A 23205-nucleotide genomic window follows, 5' to 3' on the forward strand; every position below is an offset into this window, starting at 1 on the left:
GGGAAAAAAAAAAAAAAAAAAAAAAAAAAAAGTGAGTCCAACTGAAGCCTTTGTAACTAGATAACATGGCAGCAGAGGTCAGAATGACTCACACTCAAATTCCATTCCCAAAATTAAGAGTGCTTTGTTTCTTCTTTTACAAGCCTTGACTGCATATGTATCACTAGAAACATAGCCTCCTCCCCTCAGCTAAATGAATGATTGTGTCACCAATAAATATCAGCAATTCTGGCTGTTTGCTGATTACTCAGCACTGGCCATCCTGGCTCCCCATTTTTCTCTTTACTTCTGTCTCTGAGTCTTTCTTCTCTTGCCTTGCATCATAGCACCAAGCAAGAGATTGGGACCTGCCATGGGGGTTTCCAATAGTGTATGTCATAGGTATGTATAAAATACATATATGTATATAATTATGCATTGAGTATAGTTAGTATAGTTGTGTGTCTATCAGGATATATCACCATATCCATGAATAAAATGGACAACTTCATTTAAAACAATGGCACCTATCAAATGCAAGCTCTATGATACAGAATTTTGGTTGTGTTTGTTGGTACAAATGGTTAGAGATTTGTGACACTAAATAGCCATAATAGACAGGACAGGGAAAATGCATTATACTACATCACTACTATATTATGTCTGTAATGGTGAAATCTTAGGTTGCTTACCACTCAGAGATTCTGATGAACAGAAAAGGAGAGAGGAGGCAAGAGGTGGTAGAAGGAATCTGATACCTTTAAGGGCTGTAATGAGGCAAGAGTAGCTCTCTGGGTGCCCTGCTGGGAGTGAGTTGGCTCTATTATAAATCACCTACCTGATATATCAGTAACCATAGTCTCTAATATTCTCCTATGGATGCCATCTTTGGGTCAGTGGGTGTTTAGAGGCGTAGAGACACAGTCAGGTGGAGATGGACATGGGTGCATCACACATGGTGGGGAGTCTGTGTTTTCCTGAAGTCTTTGGTTCTTTACCCTCTGAATCATGTCTCAGGGTTCAGAGCTGGGAGGCTGGTCCCTGGGACGCTGGACCCACGATGGGATTGACATCAACAACAACTTTCCTGATTTAAACACACTACTCTGGGAGGCAGAGGATCGGCAGAACATCCCCAGGAAAGTTCCCAATCATTACATTGCCATCCCCGAGTGGTTTCTGTCTGAAAATGCCACGGTGAGTAAAAACTACCCCATCTGCAGATCAGAGCAAGACCAAAGCTCCCTGCTGGTGTTTGAGAAATGGTTTAATTATTTCTTTAAAACCACACAGTGCTTCAAAACAAAACAAACCTCTCCATCTTCCTCATCATCATCAGTTCTACTTCCATGAAGTGGTCCTCAGCCTTCACCACCTATTTGTATATCCAATTTTTATTCAAACAAATCTCTGTGAATGGATTACATGTTGTGCTTTTTTGGAAAGATAAATGAAGTTGGGTGAAAAATGTCTGTCCCAAATTTCTTAGCTCTTGTTTCACAAAGAATACAATGTAGAAGAAGCAGTTCTCATGAAATGAGGTGTTTGACTACCTCTCCTTCCTCCCTTTGCCTGTACATGACTTTCAACAGGATCACCCTAGTTGATATATGCAATAGTGTTAGGTTCAACTGCAGCAACAGAAAATCACGCTGCTGAACAAGGTAGACGTTCACTCATTTTTTCTCATAAAGGGACCATGAAGGCAAAGGCCCAGAGCTGGCCAAAAAGAAACCCAATGATCAAGAACCCAGTATTCATCAGTCTTCCTGCCTTCACCATGTTTCAATCTCAAGGTCATAAACCAAGGTGGTAGCTGGTGCTCTAGCTTTTATGACTGTGAAGTAAAAAGAGAGAAAAGGTTTCTTTCAGATAATTCCCTCAGATAATTCAGTTCTCTCCGTTAATTCGGTTTCCTAAAAAGATTTCCTCAATTCTTACATAGACTTCTGGTAAAGACTCATTGACCTGGATTTTGTTTCATATGTCATTGAGCCCTGCAGGAAGGCTGTGAGTGCTGTATTTTAGGTGAGCACACTGCAAGCTGTGATGATGATTGGACTCCTCTCTGGAGAAGTCAAGGGAGATGGTTGGAGAGCAGCACCCCACTCACCTCAGAGCAAGCAGTCAACTGATGGCAGCAGACCATGGCAGCACCCAGTGCTTTAGTGAGAATCCCTAAAGGTGGCTGATAAGGAAGAGAGTTAGGCCTCTCAGTTTTCTGAATCCATCTTTATAGTCCCTATGCTAACACCAATTATCCCTCGTTTCCCCCCCAACTAGCGTTCTAATGACATCTGACACAGTTGAGAATTCAAATGATGTTATATTTTGGGAACCCTTCGATCCAAATTGGAATTTGACTGCTGGCTTTCTTATACCTGAACCATAAAAAATGACTGTTTACTTCAGCTCAGCAATATAAATCTCCCTGGATTTCAGTCTTTGTTTTCAGATTGGAATTTAGTTTTTTAAACTTGTTGTTCTCTGGTAATATAGAGATAATTACATAATGTATCATCACCAGTACCTTTCTCAGTTATGCATGTTAGATAAGAATTCAGCAAAAATAAGATTTGAATAAGAAAACTAACAGGCTGGGTGTAAGGAATCTATAAGGATTCTAAAACCAAAAATTAGAGAATATTCTCAATAATCCTAGAATATTTTCAAAAATTGATGAAGAATGGGGCTATAAAGGAAATCTCAATAAATTTTAGAGAATATAACTCAGACCATGACCTAACATCATACAACTGATCTGGGAGACCATAACAAGATTAAAGAGCTCACCACTGTATATTTAGAACATTTAAAAAACTTTTAAAATAAAGGCCGGTGGGGGGGGATCATGCTGGCAAATAAAAATGTATTAAAACTAGATGATGATAAAAATATTGCATATTAAAATTTCTGAAACACAACAAAAATAGTGCTTTAGAAAAACTTGTATCTTTAAATGATTGCATTACAAAAGAAAAAAGGCTGAAAATGAACTATTTGAGAAGTTAGCAAAAGAATAATGGAAAAAACTCACATTGAAATAATAGAAAACAACAAAAAATGGAGACATTTGTCTGCAGAAAGAAGCATTTGACAAAAGTTATCATTCACAGTAAATTCTCAGTGACTTAGAATAGATCATTTTCAGAGCAAAAAAAAGCCTATTTTAAGAAAGATGCACACTGCATTAATCAAAACATAAAAGATTAATAAATTGAACTGCATCCAAATAAGAAAGTCTACTCATCAAAAGATTTAATAAACTGTAACGATAAACTGAGAGAAGTTATTTGCAAATTATGTAACTGAGAATTGAAATTTTAAAAATATGTAAAGAGTAACAATAAGATAAATGTAAACAACTCATTAGAAAATTGGGCAAAAGATATATAGAGGCAGTTCACGGAGGAGGAAACATATGGTTGATAAGCATGAAAAAGTGTTCCAAAGCCCTAGCACTAAGGAAATGGAGCTATAGAAACATTTACACCCATCGATTGGCAATATTAAGAAGTCTTACAATATCCAGGTATCAGACAGGATGGAGACTGTGGGTTCTTTACTCATGGAGGGTGAGTGGAAATTTGTACAGTGACTTTGGAAAATAATTTGATTACTTTGTAAAATAGGAAAATTTATATCCTTTGAAGGTACACACAGATTTCACTCTGGCGACATATGCAAGAGACATAGATGTGGCACATGTATACCAGATGACAGTACAAGAAAGTCCAACACACACTGTTCCGTATAGCAAAAGATTGAAAATTACCTAATGCCTAGCATTATAAGCCTAGATAAATGAAATCTTCATGTTGAAATGAAAAACCGTGAACATTAACTTCAGTCAATATCAGGGATCAATCTTAGAAGCATAAAATAAATGGGGGAAATGACAGAAGACAACTAGTATGGTTGCCCCCCACCACTTTTCTTTATATTCAAGCAAGTAAAACCAGACAGTGTATTTTTAGACATTCACATATGGTAAAACAAAAGATGGAGAATGAGGATTGTGCCATCTAGGATGCAGTGCTTCGTCTGTAAGGGAGGCAGAAGGGTGGAAAGGATGGAGTTAGTCAGAGCTGCTACTGAGGTTTAGATCTGGTATGGAGTGATGGATTTGGAACACAAGCCCTGGTGCTGATGCTGGGGGAGGCTGAGTTCTGTGATTGACCCATTCTAGGGCCCCCATTTTTGTTTGAAAAACAAAGATGAAGCATAATGCATCCCAGCAAGTGCCTTTCATCCTGAATCAGTTTTTATCCTGCACAGTTAAATGATTTCCAGTATTTATTTCTCCATCATTCCTGAAATTTTCCTCACAGAGATTAGCAGTTGATGGTAGATATTTGATTTACCATTCAGATCAGAATTTGACCATAACAGACTTTTTAATTTTAGCTTTTAATCTTGTCGGTTTCCTTTCTTTTTTCCTTAACTGCTTTTTGTGTGTGTGTGTGGAAAAAAATGTCAAATACACAGAATTAGAGGAAGCTGTAGAGGACCCACATGTTCCCCATGTCAGCTTTGACACTTACCAATTCGTGTTTCGTCTGCATCTTCTCCCACATTTTCTTCTTCCCTTTCTTACTGAAGCAAGTCCCAGGCAACACGTCATTTCATTTATAAATATGTCAGTAAGTATTTCTAAAGAAATAACCCTTTTGAGCTGTAGGATGCCACCATTATATAAAAATGCATTTTTCTTAATATTATAAGGATCCAGTTAGGTTAAACTAAATGATAGTGATTATCACTATCATATAAAAATAAATAATTCCTTAATATTATAAAATATCTGGCAAGTGTTCACATTTCCTGCTGTTGATGGGTGAATTCTTTTTCTCTCTCCTCTGTCACCTCATCCTCTAATTCTCCCTCCTCCTCTCATCTTCTTTACTGCTCAGTTTGTTTAAAGCAAGATTCAAATAAAGCCCATTAATTTTCATTGGCTTACATCTTTTTAAGTCTCCTTTAAGCTATGGGCTTTCCCTTGATCACTTTCTCCCCCTTTCCCTCCGCAATTCCTTCATGGTTATTTGTGTCATCTCGGTTCTCTTTCCTGTGCTGTGCATTCTGGTTTTAGATGGTGGCATTTCTGTGGTGTCACTTGCTCTGCTTCTGTACGCTGGTGAAATTGGGACTGAACTAGACTAGACAGAACAGATGGTGGCAAACTACAGCCCAGGACCAAACCCCACTCCGGCCTGTTTTTGTAAACGGCACACCTTTGGGGTTTGTCCATGGTGCTGTTTTGCTACAAGGGCACAGTTGGGTAGTTGTGACAGGGACTGCATGGCACACAAGCCCTAACGTATTTACTATATGGCCTTTTGCAGAAAGAGTCTGCCATCCCTGGGCTCTAGGCTTGGTCTAATTCAGGGAAGATATTTGTAGGTTTGTGTTCTTCCCTTGGGAAACACACTGCATTTGGTCATGTCTTCCTCTTGTGCCATGTGTAGCCGTGAAGGAGCATGCCTGTCCCAGAAGTTTCCTAGCATTGCAGAATGCTGCTTTGTCATTCCTTCTCTGCCATTAACTGGAATATCCTACAATGGAAACTAGACATTTCCCTGGGTTTTATCTTTTTATAAATCCATTATTTCCACAAAGTCTATTTTTCCCAGGATAGATTTTTAAAATTCTAACTATTTCTCAGATTATTCCATAAAGTGATTGCTTTTTACAAATATGCCCTTGCTTTGAAAGCCAGGGACATGAGGCGCTCCTGTTTTATTTGTTGACTTCATTTTCACAGGTGGCCATGGAGACCAGAGCGGTCATAGCCTGGATGGAAAAGATCCCCTTTGTGCTAGGCGGCAACCTGCAGGGGGGCGAGCTGGTAGTGGCATACCCTTATGACATGGTGCGGTCCCAGTGGAAGACCCAGGAGCACAGCCCCACGCCCGATGACCACGTGTTCCGCTGGCTGGCGTACTCCTATGCCTCTACGCACCGCCTCATGACAGACGCCCGGCGGAGGGTGTGCCACACGGAAGACTTCCAGAAGGAGGAAGGCACTGTCAATGGGGCTTCCTGGCACACCGTTGCTGGAAGTAAGTCTCAGATCAGCGCTGTCTTGCATCACAGGGGCCATTGATCATGGGTGCTAGCCCAGCAGCAACCCTACAGGTGCCCCTCACACACACCCCCTTTTAGTCTTATGCTTAGTCCTGTTTTAAATAGTAGCCACCATATTTAAGCAAGTACCAGGTGCCAGCCTTTTTACATGGATTCTCCTTTTTCCTCACTGTAGTCTTTGAGGTGGGAGTGGCTTACTCCCATTTTATAAATTAGATTCCTGGGTTTTGGACACTGGTTGGGATCTGCTCAAACAAGAAGGCGGTAAAGCTGAGATCTCTTGGTCAAAGTTTTAGCCATTGAGCTATTCAGATTTTTTAGGGACACAGGTGAGTGAAAATGGACTTGGTGATATTTAACCCAAGAGAAAACCCAGTGAAGGGGCAGCGTATGTGAGGGCTGGTGCTGAGGCCAGGGCTTTATGCCAAGTGCTATTCTTATATTGGGGAACATCCCATGCTGTGGACCTACAAAGGATCTGGGTACCGATCCCCAGCTCAGGTGTGAAGTGACTAAGCTGGAGGTGTGTTCTAAGATCCCCTCATGTGGTGAGGACCATTTCACACGCATCTGCTGTGCACTGGAGGTCAGCAGGCCCACTTCCCAGAATCACCCAGAGCATGTGTGCAGACCATGGAATAGAGGTGTTGCTTCTGGGACCCACTGGGGTCTGGAAAGCATTCAGTAGAGAATTTGGGAATTGCTTCACAGCAGCCAGAGGATCCCATGGTCCACATGTCAGGATTAGCACTTAGTTTCCTGTCTCGGTCTGTTCCCTGTCCAGGGCTCCTAAGCAGGAGAGATAAGGTAGTGCTTTCCCTAAGGTCCTTTGCATTTATCAGATTACAAGACTCCAGCAAAATGTTTATAGCTTATTTTTTGCTTTTTGAGGGTTTGTTAAACCAGTGATGAATTAGAAAAACATTGTTTCAGATAGTCCTTGTTTCAAATCCACCTCTACCACTTAAATTCTCTGTGACTCTCTGCAAGTCACTTTACTTCCACTTTTTCCTTAGTGAGTTGGGCACCCCAGTAACGATTACAGTGACAGCAGTGCTGGTGACGATGATGGTATTGTCTCTCTCAAGGATGATGGGAGGCTCATGCAGGTGACAGATGTGGATGCACTGAATGCCTTGCTCATGATGAACACTCAGTCACAATAAGTCCTCGTCCCCTACCCCTTCCATCTTTCAGGACATGCTCACCATGAAATCTCTTTTGTGTACATATCTTTATTTTCTGCTTCACTATAAAAATTAACTTTAATATTATTTAACTTTGCTAGAAATTCAGCCTTTCCATACTTTTTATGTGTATTTCCACCCTTGGAAAAGAAAAAAAAAGCAGAAATATTCATTCCCATGGTCATTTGAAAACATTCAGAGAGTTTGCTGTATTTTTTTGGTTGCAGATCAGATAGAGGCAGTTTTTCATCACCATCGTGATTTTGCTCGGTATGAAATAAAAAATAAATGCAAATCTCTATCAAGAAAATTTCCTAATGGCAAAAAGCATTTTTAATTTTTGGCTTCACCCATCAAAACCTACCTACAAAAATCACTAAGCAAAATATGTTTATTTCCATGGCTCCTGAGATCAAACTGGATCTGGACAGCTGGATCTCTTTCCTGGTGTCAGGTCAATAGTAACATTACAGAAAGTTGGCTTCCATACAATCATTTGCAGCATTTGACATTTGTTCTCTATCAGTTATGTTTTCCATTATGTGAGGGACTTGGTGGCAGAGCCATGTGGTGGCTCAAGCCATTTTAATCCTTCTTTCTGGGGGTGTTGTGGAGTCGCAGATTCATTTCTTTATAGATTAGTAAATCACATTTCTAATTTCCTTCCCTCCCCCTCTGTCTTTGTGTTCAGCTCTTTCTTTTTCATTATTGGTGTACCACAGGTGTGGTTAGTGGCAAAATGGCAATTGGATGAAAGGTTCAGTAAATTTCAAAGTGCTCATCATTAGTACTACATCAGGCTCTGTTTCTTGAATGCAGTCCTGAACCTGTTCTCTATAGCAAGGCGGGTGCTGGGGAGATCAGCACACAAAGCTCTAAGGAACTCCTAGTTCCATGTTCCCTACTGAAGATGGCAAGGAGAAGAGTCTAGTCAAAGAGAGAACATGAAGAAATGTCTTTCCCCCATCCAAGACTGAAGGCTTATGAGAACTTACCAGCTTGTGTCTCAGCTTGGTGTCTACTCTCACATCAGACAGGAAGTGGAGGCAGTCCACTCCAGAATGTGCATTTAGCATGTTCATTTCAGTATTAACAGAGCTTTAGAGGGTGGGAATAATGATATGCAGAGAAAAGTCCAGCACTCCCAGGAGTCAAGACCTGCTCTACCAGGAAGACCTATTTCCGGTTGGACTCATATACTCTCTGATTCCACACTATGGATTGTTTTTGTTTTTGAGTTTTGTTTAATTTTTGCAGTATAGGGGAGTGAATCCAGGGCCTTCACATTGACCTTCATCCTTAGCCCTTTCTTTGTTATTTGAGACCAGATCTTCCTAAATCACTAAATGATCAAGCTGGACTTAAACTTGTGATCTTTCTACCTCAACCTCCCAGAGTGCTAGGATTATAGTTGTGTACTACTGTACCCAGACAACACAGTGTAGGTTTGACTGAATGAATTGGCCTGATGTCAGCACAACCTTCTTCATCAGATCAGGCCCTTGTCAAGGATTTTTCCATGGAGTTGACATTTATACTACATTGTCCATTCTAATCCACTGCTTTTCCTCTTCCTCATTTTATTACAATGAGATCAGAAGCTCATGGCTGCTCGTGGTGAATGGTGATAGTCTGAAATCTGGTAGTGTGATGGTGAATCTTGATTGTCAACTTGATTGGATTGAGAAACATGTAAGAAATTAGTAAAGCATGCTTCTGAGTTTATCTGTTGGCATTTTCAGAAGTGGTTGAATTGTGAGCTCTCCATTTCACCAGTGGATCAATCCATTAGTGAGACAATTTGGTGGCATTACTGGAGGTGATGGAAACAGGCAGTTGGAGTCTAGTTGAAAGGAATGGATCATGGAAGTGTGACCTTGGGGATTATAGCCGGTGACTGGCCTCTGGTTCATTTCCTCATTTAGGCTTCCTGGCTGCCATTAGGTAAGCAGCTTTGTCTCAGCAGGCCCTTCCACCTTGATGTTCTTTCTGCCTCATTGCAGGCCTATAGCACTGTGACCAACTGACCATACCCTGGAACCTCTGAAACTATCAGCCCAAATAAATCTTTCCTCTTGTGAGTTATGTAAGGTATTTTGTCACAGCCAGGGAAAGCTAACACAGGTAGAGACTGGCCATATGTTTGGTGCCATTTGCCTCTTGACTTCGTGATTAGGCAGTGGGTTGATATGGAGTTTCTCTTGATATCCCAAACCCTGATTTTCAAAGCTGACTTTTCTTCTGAGCATTACAGGGGAGAGGAGAGGGGAGAAATAATGTCTAAGGTCTGTGTTGGTGAAGCCTTGAGAACCTTGTGCTATTCTATCTCTACTGGGTTTCAGGGGAAAACCCAAGTGCTAGGACAGGTCCTGGCATAGCTAACTATTTCTATGACTCAGAATAGGAAACTTATAGATCTGTAGGTACAATCAACATAACTATACAGATAAATTTAATTAAACACTAAAATAATCCATAATATTAATTGATGATAGCTTCATTCCAAGCAAGGTATGTTAAACTATGCTTAATAAAATAAACATCTAAAACACTTAGCACATTTTTTTGTCAAAGCTGCCCTTATCGAGGTCTGGCCTCACCTTAGGGATTCCCCTTTGTCCCCTTCCATCCCACACATTTTCCCTTCTGTAAACGTTGGCCTATAGTGCATACTTAATGCCTCTCTGTTCAAATGAAGTCACTGACTGCTCTTGAACATTTTTGCTGCTGTCCATCCCACTCCATGCCACTTGGGAGCATTGTTCAGTCAAAGTGTCTGGTTGGCTTGGCAGGCCTGAATGACTTCAGCTATCTTCACACGAACTGCTTTGAGCTGTCCATCTACGTGGGCTGTGATAAATACCCACATGAGAGCCAGCTGCCCGAGGAGTGGGAGAACAATCGGGAATCTTTGATCGTGTTCATGGAGCAGGTAAGGTGGGTGCGTGGCTGAGATGTGGCTGTGATTCGCTAATGAACAGGGCCGTGGATCTGACCAAGAAAAGCATGGGATGGAATTGGCACTTCCGGCCTCAGCCATTATCCCTTGCCAGCCACACTGCTGCAAGCAATTGCTGTTTTTTCACGCTACTCAGACTAGTGGAAAAGGCTGTAATCCAGCGGAGGTGTTTCCACTGTCTCAGGGCAAGTGAGACAGTGCAGGAACCTTGTGTGCTGCTCTGTGGGGGATGGGGACACAGCCTCTTGTCTCAGTCTGCCTTTTACCTTACGAAAATACAAGGCATGACCAAAAACTCTGGGGAATGTTTAAGTTTCTTTTTTAAAGAGTATTTTATTATAGTAAAAGACACATTGCCACGAATCTTCCTCAAAATACTCCCTTTTGCTCGGAAGACACATCTCATTATTCTTGCCATTTTCTGAAGCTGCTCTGGATGTTCTTTTTTGTGGGTTTCTTTAGTTATACTGTTGTGGCTGCCTTGATGTCTTGAATCAGTTCAAAACATTTACCTTTCATAGTCACTTTGACTTGGGGAAAAGAACCAGAAGTCAGATGGCTCCACCTTCGACGAATAAGGCGGGTGAGGACACATTGAAATGTTTTTTATTTAGCAGAGATCGTCATCCATATTTGCACAAGGAGGGGTGATCAGAAAATTCAACTAAATTTTAATTTTTTAAAATATAGTAAAACACACTGTTACAAATCCCCTCAAAATACATTCCCCTTGGTCCTAACATACATGTTATGGCTTTTATCTAGATGTCCCCTCAAAGCCTCATGCAGGTCATAGGTGGAGCTTTTCAGAGGTAGCTCAATCGAAGGTGTGTATGGCTGGGATCAAGAATATGATTCTGGGATTGATTCATGGTGCGATGCTAGGATAAAGACTGCCCCACCCTGGGTTTGAGTGCTACCTGCCCTAAGAGTGGGTAACCTGGATGAGATATAAGGCTCAGCAAGAGGGTCATTGCTTGTCACTTTGCTGCCTTCTGCCTTCCCTGCTTTGCTATGAACTGTTTCTCCTCTGCCATGTCACCCTGCCTTGGAGCCAGCCAATATAAACTGAAACCTTTACAAACTGCAAGCCAAGTAAAGGTTTCCTCCTTTGACTTTGGGTGTGGGGTATTTTGTCTCAGCAATGAGAAAAATAATGAAGGCAACACGTATACCATCATTCTTTCAATGTGTCTTTTATTATAATGTTATTTTTAAAATGTAAGCACTCACCAGAGTTTTGAATCACCTCTTGCACCACAGAGCAGAGCAGCTCATCCAGCACACATTTATCTTTCATAGTTCTGGAGGCTGGAAACCAAGATCAAGGAAGCTACAGGGTTGGTATCCTCTTCACGTGGCCATGCCTCCGAACATGTGTGTCCTTGTGTATGTCCAGATTTCCTCCCCGTTTAGGGAGGGAGGAATCTTGGGAAATGAACTCAGACCCTTCACACTGAAGGCTGGTTGGAGCCTTCTTTTTAAATTTTGAGATAGAGACTTGCTAAGTTGTTCTGGCTTGCCTCAAACTTACAGTTGTCCTTCCTCAGCCTCCTAGAATGCTGGGATTATAGGCTGGTGCCGTCATACCTGGCTCAGATCTCAGTCATCGTGGATTAAGATCCATCATAATGGCTTTACTTTAACATAATCACTTTTTAAGAGCCCTGTCTCCAAATATAGTCACATTTTGAGGTATTACAATGAAGGCTTCAAGATACGAGGTTAGGGGCCCCAAATACAACCCATAAGCCCCCTGAACCATCAGGGTCACTGTTGCATGTTGTAGTAGACTGCCTAGAAGCACTTTCACTAAGTGCTATGAGGTCCAGCCGCTTCCCAGTGAGGCAGTGCAATCTTCCTCGGTGATCTCAGGCGCCTTTCCCGCCTCCGGTTCTCAAGCTTAGGCTCGTCTTGTAGCATTGAGTTAGCCGGTTCTAGTTTAATACAAAAAACTAACTGAATAATATGCAGGTCCCCTTAAGGAAGAAACAAATTAACTGTAAATTAGAAGGATGAACAAAAATGAATGTTGACTGCCAGGGTTCCTGTCATTAAAACTACTACTTGTATTACTTAACCTCCTCTTGGGAAGATGGAAGGTCCTGAGTGGTGTAGAAAGGCTACCTTCCTTCTGTGGATTATTGTACATGAGTCAGAAGATGCAGTGACCCCAGCTAGGGTGCCAGCCACATGGTACTGTGGCTGTACCTCTGCAAAGGTAACAATATTGACACTTGAATCTAGCAACTGAGTCTGTCCTGAGAGGCCCTTAGGGGGCTCAGCACAGCCCCAGTGAGCTTCCCCAGCACAGAAGGTTGGCAGCTGATTCTTCCTTCTTGGGAAGCTGTGAAAACATATTCTGTTCCAACCCTGGGATTCATGAGGGAAGGCTCCTTTTTCTTTGCATATATGAAAAGAGAGGCCTTGTCTGTAGCAACCTGATCATCCTTAAGCAATTAGCTGATTCAGCCAAAGTGCCTCCCATGAGTAAAATACCCATAGATATGTATAAAGAATGTCGTTGGAAATAATAGCATGTCACTTAGGATTGTCACATCATTCTACAGGTGGAGGTGCTGAGGCATGGGCCCCAGAGTTGATGTGTGCCATCTGACATAGTAGTGTTGTATTTTTAGGAAAGTCTCTTATTCTTTCCTCTCTTGTTCTTAAATTATTAAGTCCATAGAGCCCAAGAAAGTCCAAACAAATGTGCCTTACAGAAATTAAGGCACATTTCAGTTATCTAATTGTATTCTTATGAAGTCTCAGGTCCTCATATTTTTTAAACCTTTGGAATATTTAAATTCCAATGGTAATGTTCTGGTGTGTGGACTCCCGAGAGGAACACAGAAGATTACACACAAAGTCTGTGCAGAGGCAGGTGAGTCTTTTGGGCTCTATGTGGCACTGTGAGCATTCCTCGTAGGGACTGAGCTAGCTTTAGATTTGCAGCCCACTTTCTCATGCTGGCCCCAGAGCCAGTTAGTAACCTCACCATATCTCATCCTGTTTGCCAAACAGGTTCACCGTGGCATCAAAGGTATGGTGAGAGACTTACACGGAAGGGGAATTCCAAATGCCATCATCTCTGTAGAAGGCATTAACCATGACATCCGAACAGGTAACTGCAAGTGTCCATAAGCTGTCTTTGGTAAGAAAGATCTGTTTTCTTGAAGTGTTTTATGTGGGTTGCACATAAGGAACTTCTTATTCAGAGTCAAATTAGATGTATTCTTTCCATCTTTCCAAGAGACCCTTGAGAGCAAGGTTTTCCATCTGTGCTTCCTGGCTTCTCTCTGTCCTTTCCCCGAATGTTCTTGGAGCAGCCAAAGGGTTCCTAGCTGCAGTGGGAGGTGCTGAGAAGTTGAGGAAGCAGCTTTACCTCTGAAGCATTGTTACCTACGCAGGCAGCTTAGCTCCCAGACTAGGCAGGATGGACTCTGAGGGTAAGGCTGCCCCAGAGGGAAAAGCAGTGGGTGGGGGCCGTTTTGCCCAAGGAGGAGTTTAGAGGGCTGGAATGGAGAGTTTCACAAGTGCTGGCATGAGTGGCTGGCTGGAGCCTTAGGACTCAGCTTTGAGGCCAAGGAAGATCAAATCTTTTTTCTAAACTATAGAAAATCGTTGAACATGATGTTTTAGGAATATGCCAGTGTTTGTTATGTAAGAAAGAGGATAACAATAACAGTAACAGTAAGTCCTCATACTGATTTTTGTCATCTCCTTTATGCCAGGCACTCTTTGACTAGGTTTACATGGGTTAAATCAGTTACTACCCACAATTCTATTTCCTTGATGCTGTCTTTAGATGAGGAAGTAAAGCACACGAAAAAATGTAACAGGGAGACCCAGGTCCCACGGGCATAAGGGCAAGTGGCTGGGGATGTTAGGTCTCTAGTTGGCACAGAGACTGACGGGCATTGGATGGGAAGGTAGAAAATTTTAGAATTTTGGATAATCTGAGACTCAGAAGATGATGAAATCTTATTCCCACTCTTTTTACTGTAAACGCAAAGAAATTATAAGATCCAGGGCCTTATAAACCAGACTTGGTTTGAGTTGGTAAATACCAAAAAAATCTTACATTCAATTCACAGTCATGGAGTGACTGCAGCCAGGCAGGTGCTACTCAGGTGAGCTGATCCCCAAGAACTTCTGCACATGCTTTTCACTTCAGCCCTTTGAGAGAGGTGGGCCCTTCCTTCCCCTTTATTCAGGTGGAAAGCGCAAGCTATGTGGGGCTAGCAAAAGTCAAAGTGATACAGCTCAGGTTCAGGGATCCGGCCTTCAGGGCTGGAAAAGCCCCTGCAGGAGCTATGCAGCACACACTGGGATACCTCCTATTTGATTCATTATTGATTGATTGATTTTGCAACTTTGGGGATTGATCTCAGGGCCTTGTGCATGCCAGGCAGGGCCTCTGGGGCTTGTAATGTAGAGCTATACCCCAGTCCTTTTTAAATTTTATTTTGAGACAGGCTCTTGCTAAGTTGCCCAGGCTAGCTTTGAACTTGGGATCCTCTTGTCACAGGCTCCTGAGTAGCTGGGTGTGGGTCCCCACCCACCAAAATGCTACCTGATTGTTTGACTTGAAAGTAATATGGGAATCAAGGTGTTCCCACCCAGGGTTTCCCTTTGTGCCCAGGACTGTCCTCATGTGGGTTACTTCAGTTTAAAACTGGAAATCCCATATCTCTAGAACCCCACAGTCCCAGGCAAATGGGTGATTGCTTCTTTCCACCTGACTTCTCACGGTTTGCTGTGGACTGACAGTCACATGTTGGAGTTGTCACTGTGGCTCTTCCTTCTGCCTTGGTCTTCTTCCTCTGGGGAGACCTTGGCTCTTTTTTCAGTTCTTTGGATATTCTCAGATGTCACTGCCTTGAGATGATGACCCTATTTAACACTACACATCTGTCTGATGCCCCGTGCGTGCTTGTACCCTTCCCAACTTTGTGTGTGGCACAAATATGATGCTTGCCTACTTACAAACAGTGGGTGCTGACTGAACAAGTGAATAGACACCCACGATTGTCTCAGGGTGGCGCAGTGAGTGGCAGGGTTGTGAGCGGAGTGAAGGACCCGAGGCTCCAGACCCAGCTGTGCCCACCTGGTTTTCCTCCTGGGTGAGAAAAGGGGCCCCTTCTCTGCGGACCATTCACCTGTACCTACAGATCCTGCCCTCCCTTTGGATCTGCCAAGAAATGGAGATTCTGAGACATGGGAGGAGATGAGACTGGGATTCATCTTGACCCATTTTGGGCAGTACTGGGCTTCCTGATACGAGATAGAAGGCCACTTATATAAATGGTATTGAAATGCCACAAAATAGTAGACTGGCATGTAATGCTGTAAATCACATGCTTTCCATTTAGTTGCTGATTTCGTCTCTCAGTGGTATTTTCTGAATGTTCCTACCATTAGTTCTGGATCTTGTAGCCAGTAACTATAAGGTTTCAGGCTGTATTGCATGAAGTTTTGTACACAGTAACCATTCACAGGCATCCATTTATTCATTCATTTATTTACCCACTTTTTGATCCATTAATTCAGTAAATGTGCACTGAGTACCCCTGAGGTGCTGTGGGGGTGCTGCCATTAGGAATGAGTTAAAGATAAGCTCATTGACTTGTTTCTCTGTAGGATTTATATTTAAATATTGTTTAAGAGTGATTTGTAAAAAAGCCTGAACTGTTCCTTGTACTATTTAGTGTGTCTGTAAGCAATGCGAGAAAACATGAGGGTTTTAAATTGAGTGGGAGGTAAAAAGGCCCTGGGGTCCCATAAGCCTTGATGAGAATGCTTTGCCTAATGGGCTCTGAATTTCAAGCCCCTGAAATCCAGGAGACAGTCTGGATGAGATAATGGGAAACTTGTCTCTCTCCCTTTATTTCTCCCTATAAATTAATTTCCCAGAGTGTCCTCCTGACAGATGCATCCCCTACTTTACACGTGGCTCTTTACTTTTATTGATTTCAGTGTCTTTCAGTGCTTGACGACAAAAGCTCTGCATTTGCCTTGATTTCTGTCTGAGGCTTGTATGATCTGTCAAGTTTTATATCAGGAGGGATTTTGTATAAAATAAACATAGTATTAAGTAGAATTCCACAGGGAAGGAAGCTAGTAAAAATATTTTTGAAGAGATGCATGTAAGTAGTTTGGCCAAATAACTGGTTTAGAATTCCACATGGAAAGTAACCTGACTGCTAACGGATGGATTTATCAGGCCTGGGTTGCCCCATCTGTGCACAGATATTGAGCCATGCCTGTGTATGTCCACCTTCACTGTGGCCCTGTGGAATTCTTCTCGCTGGACACTAGACTGATGACACGGGGGAGACAGCAACACAAAAACATGTCCTGTGTTTCATCAAGTGCCTCATTCCAGGCTTAAGTATTGTCAGGGGTAGCAGCAGGAAAAACAAGAGCTGAGGGATAGTGTAAAGAAACCACAGCAGAGAGCTTCTGGGGAGAGAGGCTCTGTGGGCAGAGGGGAGGACCAGGCAGATTTGGGTTTTGGATGTGGAAACTTTCTGGGGTGTGGTGGTGCATGGCTGTAGTCCCAGAACTTAGGGAGGCCAAGGCAGGAAGATCACAAGTTCAAGTCCCACTGGGCCACTTAGTGAGACCTTGTCTTAAAAGAAAGAATAAAAAGGCCTGGCACGTAGCTCAGTGGTAGAACATCCCTAGGTTCCATTCCCAGTGCCCCCCACACACAAAGTGGGAAAGAGCTACCACCCTTTCTTCTGATTCTGTGAACTCAAACATATTTGTGATAGTTCATTAGTTCTTTTAGTATCTCTTATGGAGCACCTACTATGTGCCAGGAGAAATACTGTTGTGAACACAGCAGATATGGCCCCTGGCCACTCAGGGTGTGCCTTCTTATGGATACCTGCACATAATTAAAAAGGAATGTCTAAAAAGTTAATTGCAGACTATAATTAGTGCCAAGAAAGAAAGAAATCAGGTGGGAAAGTCAAGGAAAGGTCCCGCCCTCAGGAGATGAGTACAGTCAGCCTTTAGAAGATCAGGGAATAGCATTCCAGTTGGAACTGTAATTGCATAGTTTCAGAGTCAGAGTCAGAGAAAGTGTGGCAATGTGGCAGGGTCAGCAGCCCCAAGTTGGGGTTTTGCTCTGAGCCTGGCCCTTATGTGAGTGGGGGTGTCCTCAGGTTGGCAGGACTGCTGTTACCCGGTCTCCAACTACTTGTCTATCTCTCCTTATTGTGTGAACCTGGGTCCTGGGCCAGGGTCACCCTTCCTGGGGAGCATCAAGCTCCATGAAAACACTTAGGCCCACAGCACCTTAGAGACTCTGAGACAGAAAAGGAGATGACAGGGACCCTTGGGAAGAACACAGCACATGAAGGACAGGCCTACGCTGACTCACTGAACCCCCCAGACAATTCAGGGCGTAGGTTTTATGCAGGCCTCCTTTTGTACACTAGTAATTGGATCCCCAGAAAGGTGTACTGTTTTGCTTGAGGTCAAATAGCTAGAAACTAGCAGTCCTCTTTCTTTGGACAATCTGAACATCCTGTCCTGTGAAACTGAGCCAAAAGGCTGGATTTGAGCAAGTACTAAGGAGTAGTTGAGGGGTACTTGGGGGATTTGCTTGTTGCTACAAGTCCTGGAATCTTCTAAGGCATGGAAGAAAACTGTTTGTGTGTATATATAAATATTACCTTACACATCCATAAACCTAAACTCAGAAGCATTTTTTAAGTTCACGATGCCATCTCATTCATCAGAGGTATCCTTTGCAGTGCATTGAGCTATCAGGAGTACAGATGCTAATGGTCAGTGAAACCTGGGGGTAGTTTTTCACACACACACACACTCGACTGGTCTAATCCATATGCGAGGCCAAGACATGCGCGCTTGTGTAGGGAAGAACTTCTCTGCTCTCATTATTGCCATGCCTGTCTTTTATGAAAATGCAAGGTTTTCTACTGAACAGAATACCCTCCATGGCTTTTCAGTAGGCAACAGATGCACCAGGCTGTCCTAGGCATGAGGCCAGGCAGTCTGAGCTTCACACCCAATCCTCTTTCAAGACATCTCCGGCCTTCACCACTCCTGGGCCTGCCTCAGTGAGCCCCTTCCTTCATGTGGCCTCCATCCTGTTACCTCTCCTTCTGCCAGACAGTGGTTTTGACAAGGCACTTGGTCTCCTGCTCCTTTCCTGGCCTGTGTGAAGCTGTCACACCCTGCAGAGCCTGAGCCTTCCTCCCCCTCTGCACTTCACAGGGTGCTGCAGAAGTCCATTTTCAGTGGAACACTGAGTGCCACCCACTCGAATGAATGGTTGGTTGTTTGGGATGAAGAGAAATGAATGACTAGGAAACCGCAGGTCACATTCACATGAGAAGGTGAATACGGTTGGTGTCAACTTCTCAGAGTGCTCAGAGGGGCTAAGTGAGGGCCAAGAGCCCATCCCCTGCCAAAAGCTGTTCCTATCCACAGAAAGTTCAGAATGAACCCTGGTCACATGAGTCACACAAGTGGCCAGCAGTTTAGCTGGGAGGCAGGAGTTCTGCTGCAGCTCAATTTTGGCTTGTTAGTCTCAAAGCCCTCTCTGCCTTGCAGAATCCCTGTGTTTCTCAGGCCTGCCCCAGGGTGGGAGCTGTAGAGTGGGAAGCAGGTTCCAGGGCCTCCTCCGATTATTATCCTTCCTTCTCCTTCCAGAAGCCAAGTGCCTCCACCCCCTTCAGAAATTATTCTTATGTATGTGCAGCCATGCCAAAGGAAGCTGGGAAGCCATGCATTGATGGCTTTTCAAGATGGACTTTTGTGGTGAGGGCATACTGTTCACCATTTCAAGTACATAATGAATGGCTCTATTGTCACCGAGGAAGAAGTACACACGATTGTGCCTCCATCTTTGTCCATGTGTATTAACACTGTGGGGAGCCTAGATCCTAAACCCCTTCCTGTTAAAACCATTAAGGCAGCTTCCAAAATAGAAAACACCTTGGCTTCCAAAGTGCATTAAGAATTTGCTTCTGCAGGAGCTCAGATTCCCTGCTGCCTTCCTCAGAGGCCCTCTGCCAGGGCTGGTCTTGAAATAGGGATGATGGTGTTTGTGTTAGAAAAGAACTGCTCTGAGGTCCCCTTGGTTTCTTTTCACAGCCAGCGATGGAGATTACTGGCGCCTCTTGAACCCTGGAGAATATGTGGTCACAGCCAAGGCAGAAGGCTTTACAGCTTCCACCAAGAACTGCATGGTTGGCTATGACATGGGGGCCACGCAGTGTGACTTCATACTCAGCAAGACCAACCTGGCCAGGATCAGAGAGATCATGGAGAAGTTTGGGAAGCAGCCTGTCAGCCTGCCCACTAGACGGCTGAAGCTGCGGGGTCGGAAGAGACGGCAGCATGGGTTACCCCTGAGCCGGGCACTTGAGATGCATCCCAGACCCATGCGGATGAAACCCACCCAATCGTAGCTCCATAGAGGACTCACTAAGTGTTGTTTTCTCTGTAACTCAAGAAACACCTGGGAATGTGTGCCTTGCAAGGGGAGGGAAAGGCTGGAGGTTTAGGACGTTTTCTTTTCTTTGTTCCCATTTATGCACATACCTTGGACAGAGCAGCAGAGAAAGGCTGGTGGGAGTTAAAAAATTCAGCAAATGAACCTGGGAATCTGAGAGAGCACCTTACTGGTCAGGGCCTCCTGGCTACACAGGAAGGGAGACTGAACTCCCCCAGCTTGCGTGACAGCAAGAGTTTCTTGTGTGTTTGCAATTGGCACAGCTGACTTTGCAGCACTCCCAGACCCCTCCTGTCCCCAGTGTCACCATTTGAGATGCTCTCAGGCATCCTAAGAGAATCCATCCACTTTTGCCCCAGGACATTCCAAGCTGCTAATGTGAATTCTGTATCCTCTTGACAATAGAGCCATTACCAAGTGAGCATCAGTGAGTCTCAAGAGTCAGCTTAGCTTCCCTTTTCAACAAAGCATGGTGTTCATAAAAGGGCAGAGAAGTGGAGTTAATTCTAGACTGATTGTTGGACCGCAGGTATAATAAGGTTTATTGCGTGTGAGCTGAGTCCTCAGAGAACCCCTCAAACTCCCTTCTGCTCTAGTAGCCCTAATGGTTCTGCTCTGTGTGTGGGGAGAACCAGAGGTGCCAGCCTTCCTAAAGGGTCAGGAAAGTTAGCCTGAGTTGTTTTTGGTCTGTGAAGACTTGAAAAGATCCAGAAGGAAACTCATCGGAAGGCCCCTCTCTGTCCAAGGTGTCAACCCCTTCATGAAAATGAGTGCTTCTGAACAGGCCTGCCTGCAAATTGAGAATTATTTTTGATATGTGGAATGCCAGATCTTCTAAGCAATGGCAGGGGTCATGGAATTATTATGTAAGGAAACAGCTGTGTCTCACTTTCATTCATGTTGCCTCCTCATTGATCTGGGAAGAATGAAAAAAAAAATAAAGAAAGCAAATGGTAAGGTTCTTGTGGTGTGTTTTCTCTGCGTAGACCTGGGGCCACTCAAATGCCACCCTACCATCTCTGCCAGCTTGAGGTGGGTACCCTGTGCCTTGGTGAAGTTTGGCACTGGCACTGCCGATTCTGCATTCCCTGGCTCCTTCCCTGGAGAGACACAGGTTGGGGACTCAGTAGCTCCAGGAGACGCTGGGGAGCATCTTCGTGGAAAAACTCCTCATGGGACTTTTTGACAGACTGTACCAGGGGGCCAGTGAGTTTTCTGAAAGAAAAAAAAAAAGCGAAATTGTCAAATATCAGACTTTGTAGCCACATGGTCTCTGTCTTACGTACTCAACTGTGCTTCTGCAGCACTAGAGCAGACCCGAACATGCTAAATAGGTGGCTGTGGCTGTCATCCTGGCAGACTGCTGGCTCGATTTGACCCACAGGCTGGAATGTGGTTGGATCCCGCTGTGCTGGGAACCTGTACTGTGCAGCCAGACTTTCTCAGATGATGGAAATGTATTCTCCTGTGCTATGTAGCATCATAGCCGCAGTTCCAGTGGCTACTCGGCACTGAGTGTTGGCTGGTACAACTTGGGAAGAGGACTGTTAATTTAGCGTCATTTTTATTAATGTAATGTTGTTCATTAGCTGTGTATGGCTGGAGGCAGCCTACTGGACCACACGGCTGTCAGTTAAGTTCACCCTAAGAAAATCTTACCCTATTAGCATTAGATATTGCAAGTGGGTTATAAAGCATTGAAAAGTATAAGCCACCTCTGTAGTTTGGAAGAGTTGACAATTCCACACTTGCTGAGATGTTCACCCTGGCGTGTCTGACCCAATATTCCTGTCTTGGCATTTGGACCCGGATGCTTCAGTCTCCCTGCCAGTGTTTAGCTCTGATACCCACAGTCTTCCATACAGTCTCCATACCCATTCAGTCTGCAGCCTTTCCTGCACAGCCTGCCCTAGACCGAACCCTGTGACTCGTGCCACAGGATCACAGGTGCAAGCACTGGTTTTCAGCCCTGGTGCTGCCCTTCGGTATAGTGAAGCCCTTGGGCAACAGACACAAATGTGTAGACTGCCTGTGCTGGTTGCTGGTTCCTGCCAGAGAGATGACTCCCTGGAGTGCATCATTCTCCTTGCTTCTCCACACACAGGGGCCCTTTGCTGAGACTTCAAGCCCAGAATTCCTTCCTGGACCCAGCTCCTGGGACCTAGGTCCTAGTTGACCCTTTGCCTGCTCTGTAGCCAGAATTATCCTAGACCTTGCTTAGGCAAAGCATATGCTGCTTCTCCCTGTAGCTGAAAACCAACCTGATTCCTTTGCTCTCCCAGCCTGTCTCAAAACCTGCCTCTTCCAGGAGGCCTTGTTCCCTCTCAGGATTTCTCATGCCCTTGAACAAAACTGTCCTTTAGCCCCCCCACCTCCCCAGCGGGGTGCGTGCAGAGGAGCTAACTTGTTTCATTTCTCTCTGCTGTGGATCTGGGTTCAAGACTGAGGAGGTAAGATCTGTTGAAATGTTGGTCCATGTCTGGGGGCCAGAAAACCCTCTGCTTCATGTGCCTCCGAGTCTCTCAGAACAGCATTTGGTAAGCAGTGTTTGAGAGCTTGGACCTTGTAGTCAAGATAATGGGTTCTCAAGGGGGCCCCGGCGCCCTCCTCACACAGATGCTTGGTGAGCATGTAGAATTGAACAACCCCCCAAGTCATGCTGTGCTTGTCTTCTAAGAGTCCCTTACAAGTTAAGAAAATGTGATTTTGGGGAATTGAAAATGTCATTTGATCTTATTTAATGTTTGTGCCTCCTCAGGAGTCTTCAGTTTTATAGGAAGGTCTTAAAACTTGATTGATTAGAAACACATCCAAAAGATTGATAGTTGGCTTTGTTTCAGATCCCTTTCTTAGGAGAAAACCAATACTTTTCTTCTGGCAGAGAATCTGCCACTTATTTATCATCTTTGTGTTCCACTCAAACTCCAGGTGGTCCCCAGTAGCCTTAGCCTTTGAGTGCTACCTTTATTTTAAACTGAAGAACACTGATGGGGCTGCTCTGGAAAGAAGCTCACATCAGAGTAGGTCCATGATATCAGCTCATTTTCTGAGTTGTGGGGCACACAGTCTTTCATAGGGAACTCGGAATTTACTCAGCCTTTGTGCAATAAGACCAGCAATTTTAAAACTACATGCATTGTTAACATGTGCAATCAGGATGGAGCACGAAAGATGTTGCATTCAAAGGTATTTTTGAGGCAGGGCGTACTAGTCAGCTTTGCTGGGACCAGGTACTTGACATACACAGTGTAACGGAGGACAGATTTACTTTGGCTCAAAGTTTCGGGGGTTCCGTTGCTGTGGGGCTAAGGTGAGGAAGTACATCATGGTTGAAGGGTGCCATGGAACAAAGCTGCTCCCTTCCTGTCAGCTGGGAGGCAGAGAGATAGGGAAGAAGCCAGAGCAGAAAATGCCAGGGACCAGATGCAGTCCCCCTGGTTGTGCCCCTATGACCCACCCAGACACACTCAAAAGAGGGCTTTAATAATCTCCTGGAC

The 23205-nt window shown here is 44.0% G+C and overlaps 1 protein-coding gene across 1 annotated transcript in view; it reads left to right on the forward strand.

The window, feature by feature from the left end:
• Window positions 1-20795, forward strand: part of Cpxm2 (carboxypeptidase X, M14 family member 2) — a gene marked incomplete at its 5' end in the record, with an annotated part of 145326 nt that extends 124531 nt beyond the window's left edge. Inside the window, 5 exons of the mRNA XM_010635369.3 lie at window positions 997-1176; window positions 5744-6041; window positions 10046-10185; window positions 13237-13336; window positions 19348-20795. Of these exons, the coding sequence (XP_010633671.1) occupies window positions 997-1176; window positions 5744-6041; window positions 10046-10185; window positions 13237-13336; window positions 19348-19664 (1035 nt within the window). The remainder of the gene's footprint in view (window positions 1-996; window positions 1177-5743; window positions 6042-10045; window positions 10186-13236; window positions 13337-19347) is intronic.
• Between the last annotated feature and the right edge of the window lie 2410 nt (window positions 20796-23205).

The sequence above is a fragment of the Fukomys damarensis genome, unplaced genomic scaffold (genome assembly GCF_012274545.1).
Source record: "Fukomys damarensis isolate Sample0158 unplaced genomic scaffold, DMR_v1.0_HiC HiC_scaffold_8, whole genome shotgun sequence".
Lineage (NCBI taxonomy): Eukaryota > Metazoa > Chordata > Mammalia > Rodentia > Bathyergidae > Fukomys > Fukomys damarensis.